The sequence below is a fragment of the Ixodes scapularis genome, unplaced genomic scaffold (genome assembly GCF_016920785.2).
Source record: "Ixodes scapularis isolate PalLabHiFi unplaced genomic scaffold, ASM1692078v2 PGA_scaffold3__209_contigs__length_174095766, whole genome shotgun sequence".
Classification (NCBI taxonomy): Eukaryota; Metazoa; Arthropoda; class Arachnida; order Ixodida; family Ixodidae; genus Ixodes; species Ixodes scapularis.
The window spans coordinates 114,128,521-114,137,591 of record NW_024609868.1 but is presented as its reverse complement, the minus strand read 5'-3'; the positions used below and the strand labels follow the sequence as shown (position 1 = coordinate 114,137,591).

The window sequence follows — 9,071 nt, the reverse complement described above, 5'->3', positions numbered from 1 at the left end:
TGTTACCCACCTATTGAAATAGCCGACTCGCATTAAAGTTTTCAGCAAACCGAAGCACCATTACCACTCTTTAAAAAAATCAACTTCGTACATAAAAAGAATAAATTCAGTGCACAAAGTAAATGTTAAAACTCACGGTAACATAATAGTTTGATATTTATTTAGATTATACACAAAGATAAAAATTACACAAAACCTTATTTTGCATGCGTGGGAAAATTATAGACCTATATTACAAAAAAGACACAATGGTTGCGCGCGATTATTATATTACACCACATCGACCTGGTGTGATATCGGCAGTTTGTTAACACATTCAAGAGTTGTATGAAGCTATGAATCTATCAAATATTGCATGTTGTAGGACGCGGCGAAGCAAGACACCCCTGCCTGTCAACAGAAACTCCGAGAGCATATAAACAGAAAGGGAGGCTTTGCTCAAAAACGGCGAAAACAAACGCGGCAAAAAACCTGGAAAATCAGCGGCTTCGAAAATGACAGGCGGCCTCGGCCCTGAGGTTGTCCCCGTAGACGCAGCCGAAGGCCTCGGCGAATTCCGGGACGTGCCGCAAGGGCAGATTCACGCGCGTCGCGGCTGAAGGTTGCCCCCTCAAGTTAAACTGGCGCCTCTGGAAAGCAGCATCACTGTGTTCGCACTGATCGAGCGCATAGTACACGAAAAACAATTGGGAGGCTGACAACTGCCGCAGGTTCCCGTACCGGAAATCAACCTTCCAGATGCGGCTCACGTGTAGAAGCTCGCGGAAGGCGTTGAAGGCCTGCTTCACAGCACCGGCTTGCTGGAGGAGCCAACGGCCTAGCAGGGTGGGTTCGGACAACCCAGGAATTAAACCCATGTTAGGCCGTCGAAGAGTTTTCTGAAGCCGACGCAAGTCGGCCAGAAGACAGTTGATCAGGTCCTCTAGCTGCCGCTCGGAGTCATCCGTAAACTGAAAGGCGATTTCCCGCTCGTAAATGCTGCTCTCGTACAGCAAGGGTGTCATTGCCGCGAAAAGGCGCACGGCCACACGTGCTAAGTGAAAGGCGAAAAGCGTAGTGTTCGCTGATACCGTCGCGTTGATCAGTCCCACGGGTACGCGCACGACCTGTTCAGGGACACTGAAGATGGGCTCCGTGTCGAGCGCCGGCGCGAGCCTGTATCCCAGTGCTCCCGGAAGCTCCTGTAGGACCTCCTGCTGTCGCATCTGCAAGAGATGAAAGTAGAGGAGTCCAGCTTGTAACCCCGCAGCGCTTTGGTAACCTGTTGCACAGGAGGTATTCCCTAGGAGGAGGTCGATTGGATAAAAAGCGTCGACGCGAGTGTGCTTCAGTCGGTAAGTGATCATGAAGATGCTGGGTTGGTCCAACCACGCCGCCCGGGGAACACTTCGCCGGAAAGCCGCCCCCAGCTGGGATAGGTAGTGACGATGCCACAGGGAGACACCCGAACGCTGAAGAGGCAGCACCAGTGCCTTGAGCAGGCAGGCTGGGGCGGCCCGTTCAACGGCGCGCAGGCATAGCTTGGGAGCTGTAGGCACCTCCATTCGGTCGGAAGACTCAAGCAGGAAGAGCCTCTGTAGGCCCCGAAGCGAGACTGGCATAAATGGTGCCATTAAGATTAGCGCCCTGAAGCCCAGGTAGTTCATCAGATTACGAGGAATGATATCATGGACTGCTGCTGGAAGATCGTCCTCGACGAACTTGGGTTTAAGAAGCAGCACCCGGACTGTCCGGGTAACGTTTGGGTTGCCTTGGTATACCGTAGCCAGCAGTTGCCAAATTCCAATGTCCAAAGTATCAATGGAGACCACCTTCGTCTTCTTTGCGGAAAGCGCACTTTCAAATGAAATCTTGTCCAAACGCTCCAAGGCGGAAAACACCTCGTCGGAAAACAGTTGTCTGTCAGCGACAGTTCCGTGGGGTATGAATTCTATCGCAACCTGGAGAAGTGTCGCTCTAAAATGGGAAATAGGGTTGTGCTTTATAGAATCGCTGAGAAAATACAGAGGCATAGGATTGTCCAAACAAACCACGCTCCTCAGGTCGTTAACTGGGTCGACGGCCACTGATACGCTAGCCAGGATGCCAGCGCCAAGGTCCCGAACCAACTGACCCGCAAACCGCCAGACTTGCTCGTGGTTCACATCAATGCGGTACGTCGGCATGGGCCATTCCTTGATTATCCAATTAGCGAAGAGATTCCTGGCGTACGCGTTGGCAGAGCCATGCACAGAGGGTCGGTTCATGCAGGTCCTGAACAAGTCTACTGCCGGGCCAACCGTGAGTCTGCTCATGGGATCTTCTAGCGCCTTCACGAGAGAGGCTTCCAACGCTTCCTGCAGCAACGTGTTCGAAGTTACTGCCCAGCCAATTTCGCCTTTCCGGTCGTTGTCTGAGTTTGGCCAGTGTCCGCACACGTGCTCGTAAAAGTCGTCGCAGGGTGATCGCACCTCGTCCAGCAGAGAGTTCAAGTAGCTGCCCTCTCGAAGGCATTGCTCACTTTCGCAATAATATATGCCTTCAGGCGAGCCCGTCGACTTTGAAGGCTCTGTCGCGTACGAACTCCCCGTTGTCAAGTCTCGGGATGTGTTCGGAACCTGGTGCACTGCCGAACTTGAAATAAGCAGCAGGATTATCCAAGCAATGCACAAAAAACCTATAATTGCAACGATTCCGCTTTCGGGAAAAAGTTCAATCTGAGTATCCGTGATTCCCATACCTTTGTCTGCGTCCTCTTCCTCAATCGCTGGAGTGGTTATTGTCTGAATTTGTGGAGCATGCGCCTCTTCTATTTGTGGCAAAATAACTGCTACAGCTGGTACCATGGGTGCTTCCTCCACTACGGCTCTTTCTACCGACTTTATCTCTGACTTTGGCACAAAAACTATGTGCTCTTCTTTTTCACTTCTTTCTATAATTACAGAAGCTGTGTGTTCTTTTTTGCTTCGTTTTACGGGAACAGGTGCTACGTACTCCTTTGTTTCGCTTTGTTCAGTCGGCACAGAAGATACACACTGTGTCTCTAACTGAGACTTTAGGACTAAGGGTTCACTTTGTAGAAGCTCAGTTCGCTCGGTGTTGCTGCTGCTTGGTAAACCGGCTGTCTGGAATAGCCTGGAAGTTGCGGACTCTGAAGTCCTTGGTGATCTTGTGGTTTCCTCACCTGGTTTTATTGAACTTTTAGGATATATTATTGGTGTTTTTTCGGTTGTAGACAAGGTACCGATATTCCTGTCAGACATGGGTCTCAGTAAATCCGATGCGCTTTCGGCACTGAACGCCGCACTTTTAAGTTCTTTCGTATCGGCATTCATGGATGCCTCTGACATCTCGACTTTTTGAAAGACATCTGCGCTTGTCCGGAGAGGGTATTCTTGGGTAAGTGTTCCTTGCAGCCAAGTGCTCGGCTCGGTTAAGACGGATTTCTTGCCTGGGACACCTGCCACATTTCGCGATTCGGAAACCTGCCTAAGCTGTAGGGTGTCGATTGACTCACGGTGATCTGCCGCCAGTTCTGATAAAGCAGCGTCGTTAAAATCAAATTTCTTTGATTCTTCTTCACTGATTGTGCTCTCAGCTTGCATTTTTCTCAGATTTTCTGAGAGTTCTTGCGTTCCAATTTTGTCAGAAGTGGTAATTGTACTTTCTTGTGGCTTCTCGAGGAAGTGTTCTATGTAAGAAACATTTTTTGAGGCGAGCCTTTTGGCCGCAGTTGGCAGGGGAGGAAACACCCAGACAAACTTTTGTGATTGTTGTTTATCCGGTTCTTCGGTAGAGCCTTCACTGGCCTCAAATGACGCTATCTCCAAGCTCTCAGTCGATGAATCTCGAGGCTTTTCGAAGAGGCCATTGCTGTCGTCGCTAAAATATTTTTTTGAACTGAGTACGGACGCTTTTTTTGAGCCTTTCTTTGGGCCTTTCATGTCACCCCTTCTTAAATCTTTCTGATGAATTATCTGGTTTGGCTTTTTTAAGAGAGTCAACGATTTCGGCGACCTACGGAATTCACCCTTTTTGACTATATGCGTCTCGCTTTCTTGTAATCCTGTGTAGGAACAACGTCGCTTAGACCAGCGGGGTATGTCAGCAGCTCTCCTTTCTTGTTTAATTGTCGGATGTGTCTCCAGTTTGGTCCCGGAAGAATCACTCTTATGCACTGAAATCGCTGTCTCTGCCTTTGTTCTCTCCTGCAATTCCTCCTCGAGAAGCTCTCTCATGAGGCGCTGCCGCGCGGCCTCTTCGGCAAGCGTTTGTACAACAAGGTCACGATCAATTTGTCCATCTGGCGGAAACGGGTAACATAGGCTGCGCAAGTTATTCAGTGCTACTGGGTTTCGTAGGAGTAGCTGCTCTTGCAGGCGCATTCGCTCGTTCATGCGCACCCGTTCCTGTCGGCAGATCTGCTCTTCTACGCGCATTCTGTCTGTTTGACGCATTTGTTCTTCCATGCGTAGTCGCTCCGTATATCGCATTTGCTCTTCCGCCCGAACTCGTTCTGCCTCTCGCTTTTCTTCTAGGCGCTTTCTTTCTTCTTGTCTAATTCGATCTTCCATGGCAATTTTTTCTTCTAGTCGCCGTCGTTCTTCTTCCTTGCGAACCGCTTCCAGCTCTTGTATTCGTGCAATCTCTTCGCGCAGCAACTTCTCTTTTTGCTTTTTTTGCTCATCTTTGAGTCGCATTTCAGCTTCAATTCTTTCTCTCGTAGGAATGGGCTCACCAAGGCGTATGTCTGTCTTTAAAGTTCCAAGGCAGCACTTACCGCAACATCCAGGGCAATTGCACAGTTGGCAGGGCATAGGGTGACCGAAACGAGCCGGGACTGACGTCCGATCGAAAGGTTCGTGATCAGTGTTGCCTCTCTGGCAAGGAACTTCGATGTTCCTTTGAAATGGCTGTCTGCTTTCGGTGTCCGGTCGAGATCTACCAGGGACTACGAAGGCACCAGGAACCTCGGGACGTCCGGTATAGAAGCCCTCAGCATTGTCGTGCCCCCGTTGCCAAACTGCCGGCCAGTCGTCATTCTGCAGACAAGTGTGACCCTGCTCCTCGTAGCGAATCTCTTCCATCATTGGGCGCGGCTGACTGCCCGACCTGCGTGTTGACTTGTGCTTACGAATGGGTGTCTGGTAACGTTCGTCAACGGCGTGGCTTTCCCACTGGGAGTCTCTCAGCGTTCCTTCAGTCTTTCGTCCTGGGGTCCGTAAGTCAAACTCTAGCGAATAGCTGCCTTTTTGGGCCTCTTTATCCAGCGAGGAGCTCTCCGTGCCTCTCCTCCAATGCTTGCTGCTGGATGGTCGAGTCAAAGGACGGGCAGGCTCAAGAGCTACGTCCAAAGAGCGCCTCACAGCGCGAGTCCTGCGCACCAGCCTCAGCGGGGGCTGGCGGACGTGGGTCCAGTCGGTGGCGTCGGGTTCAAAGAGCTCTTCGGTTACATCTTCGAAATAAGTCGGACCGATGTTCGTCCCCCTTCTACCGAGGTCTTGATGTTCATCATCCTCGAAATTGCAGCGATGCTTCGAGCGCCTCTTTTCTTTCTTTTCTTTGGTGTATCTAGATCTCTTTCTTGAACGCTTTTCTTTTCCTGATTTTTTCTCGCCCCCGTATTTCAGTGCGCCGGGCTCGGGAGGCGGCGTCTCTTCACTTTCAGAACTTTCCTCGGAGCCTTTATTGGCAATTAGGCTTTCTTTGTTGTGTTCCTTGTCCGAATACTTGTCTTGCTTGTCCTGAGTTTCTTTCATCCTACTTTCGACGTTTTCTGGCGTACTCGGCGATGAGAGAGATTCTGGGAGCCTTAGGTAACACAGGAAACTAGCAGACTTTGTTTCGTTGATGCCCTGCTTGGCCACCTCATCTGTAACTGTTGGACTTTCTCCCCTTGTTTCCAGAAAATTCTTCGTGGTTGGCTTCTGTGTTGAAGATGGTGTGGTGTCTATTGTTTCTTCCGCTTCACTTTTAGGTAGAACAGCTTCTCCCGTTTTTTCGTTTAGTAGCGCGTTTGTTTTACCTGGAAAATCCTCACCCACGACGGCTTGAGGAAGACCTTGTTCTATCTCGGAGTCCTCAAAACTGGTGTTTACCGCCTGCTCCTTGAAGATGCCCACCTTGTGCTTTTTCTGTGAAGTAGTAGGTACCTCTTTTGTTTCCTCATAATAGTCGGGAAACTTTATCTCCACATCAGTGGCCTGGATTGGGCTCAGTTCTTTGGCAGTACTGTGGGGTTCACGCAAGGTTTCGACCGGAGCCGATCCTACGTTAAATGAGCTGTAGGCGTCCTCCAGGCCCGCCTGTTGCGTTGGTCCGAGGGACTTTTGGTACTCGATGTCGCGTTCCTCATCTTCGTTGGGTTTTCCAGATTTGCTGGAGGCTTTGCTGATCGAGCTCCGTTCCTCTCGTCGTTGGAGTCGACGGCTCGCCCTGCCGCGAGCCCTGCCTGTTCGAAATCCTCGATCGATGATTGCGTCACCAGCTCTGGAGGGACGTTTGCCGGACGCGGGTGACTTGCCGCTTTTGCCTGATGTCTTGGATCGAGCTCTTCTGCTTTGACCACGTCGGCTGCCCCGCACCCTGCCTCTTGCTCGACCCCTTCGGCCAGCCGACCGCCCTCTTTTATTGGCAGGCATGTTGAGTACTGTACAGAAACAGAACTGACCAGACTGCGCGCGGTGCCCTTTAAATTTCTTCTTTTCGGTTTGTCAAAGCGCGAGACTGTGATAAAAATTAATGGAAAATTCTCAAGCAGGCGCATCTCATTCAAGTCAAAAACGAAAAACATTTTTCTTGTGTTACAAAATATATTTTGTTTGATCCGCTTGCGTAAGCGCGTGGCTACTCTCACAAGCGCGAGGCTTTGTTTTGCGTGTCCCGTCCGCACCAAAGCGCGTGCGAATGAAACGCGAGACGAAGCCTCCTGCTTTTACAGCCGTGCGGGAGGGCAGCACTAGGTACTAGGTGACGTGCGCGATTGGAAGTGTCGCTGTGATCGGCCTTCCACAATTTCCCGAATGCTGCCTATGACGTCAGCGAAGAATTTCTCATCGATAAAAATAAGAGTACTGTAAGAACTTTATTTTTGACGGTGTTGGCAGTTTTGGTTTCAGAACGCAGTGATTTCAAGCTTCCACCATGCTAATTAAAAACACCATCAAAACTGTTGTTCGCAAAGTAATGATGTCACGAGGGGGAACCATGGGAGGGCGCCACCAAAACATCTCACCTAAAGCGCTGGATATCCTGACTAACCCAAGTACCGCCTTATTAACGGCATTAGCGCACACGTATGAGGAAGAGAGAAGGGACAGAAAAGAGCGCTTCCTCATTCCTCATACGTGTGCGCTAATGCCGTTAATATGTCTTACTACCAACTAGCCCAGTTATCAACCCTTTTCCAAGTACCGCCATCGTTTGATCGTGCCGCGGGCGCTCCTATTGGATGCGGGCGACGCGTCGCCGCCATCTTTGGCTCATGGCGCATCCCACATCCAGAAGCGCACTCTCCTATAGACGCTTTACACACGCGCCAGAATACAGCCGCCATCGCTGACCTTCTCTTGTTTTACCGAGATACTTAGCCACCCAAATTGGTGTGGACGAGCCTCCACAAAAGCCAGTGCTGGGGAGAAAGACAGAATAAAATCTAAGATGGCAGTAACCTAGCCTGCTATGGTAATAATGAAGTGAAGTAAACGCAATAAGGGGAAACAAAAACTGAAGGTCAGTTATGGCGGTGCCCATGCACAGCTGCTGCAAAGCGTCTGGGGGGAGGGGGTGATGAATACGTTTAATTAAAGAAAATATATATATATATATATATATATATATATATATATATATATATATCGCCGGAGACTCGAAGTTTTCATGACGCGGGGCCTTAAGGCTTAGCATCGTCGCCCAGGTTAAAGGTGTTATAGTCGGTTGCAAGCTAAGAAAAAACCGGAAGTGCCTCTCAGAGGAAAATGTAATCCTACGCCGAGAAACGCCAGCCAATCGTTTTCATGACGTCACGATTCCGTGGGCCAATCGCGATCCTTTTGAAAAAAAGAAGCTCGACATGGCTGCTGGCCTTAGCAACGCGACGCTAGTTTCTCGTGACAATTATTCTGCTTTTTTGCACCGTGTTTTACGTGCCCGAGGTTACGCCACGAAATCTTAATGGTATCGGCTTGCGTTTGCAGCAGTTTTTGCGCGACAACGTGAGAATCCAGCGACGCTATCGCCAACGAAAATTTCGAAGCGGGCGCGAGGCTTAGCACTGCTGAGAGGTGAGAAGCTACGCCGGACGTGGTCTGCTTCGTTGGATTGTGCTTGAAGAACCGCTTTGGTGTCGCCGGTAAGGCTGCACCAGGCTGTTTCGTCCAAGAAGAATCAGGGGAATCGCTTTCCGATGTCACCTCAGTGGGATCCATGACGGAAGACAAAGAGAGCGGGGCGCGGTGGTGGTGTCGATGACTTGGGAGGGTGCCGATTTGTCAAAACCCGAAAAGTATAATTATTCTTGTTTTCTATTCATTCAACAAAATAAAGGCACACATTTCGTGCGCAAAGCCCACAAAACTAAGTAAATCACTAAATATTTATTATTTGCAGGAACTATAAGTGCTTCGCTTTTCCCAACGGCTTTCCCTCAATCGAAGGCGCTGGAAGACGGTATGTTAGACAGTATCTTGGACAGAAAATGAATTGGGAAGACGGTACATTGGACATGACTTTCTTTCTTTACTAAACAGCTATTTCGTTGACAAAAACGTATTCTAACTTATTTAAATGTCCTGAATGAATTAAATAAATAATGTAGTAGTCTAAGACACGTTTCCTGGCGGAAGAAAAAGCAACGTTGCTAGCGAACTACTTTCTCGACGGCGGCGGCACTTCAGATGGGCGCACTGCGCTTGTGGGTGGAGCTAAAAGATTGTTCTCAGGTTGCATCCGACTATAGATGGAGTTTCCCATGCCTCACTCAGATATATAGACCAGTGTCCGCGCCGATTCCAGGGCGCCGCCATGTTTATCTACGCTTGCGCCACCACGCGGAGAGAACTGGCAGGCAGGAGGGGGGGGCTGCGTTGGCGGCG

General features: G+C 49.8%; 1 protein-coding gene across 1 annotated transcript; it reads right to left on the bottom strand.

The window, feature by feature from the left end:
• Positions 1 to 479: 479 nt before the first annotated feature.
• On the bottom strand, positions 480 to 2,825 carry LOC121047826. The gene has a single exon (XM_040503434.1). The coding sequence runs from the start codon at positions 2,823 to 2,825 to the stop codon at positions 480 to 482; it is 2,346 nt and encodes a 781-aa protein (XP_040359368.1).
• Positions 2,826 to 9,071: the final 6,246 nt, after the last annotated feature.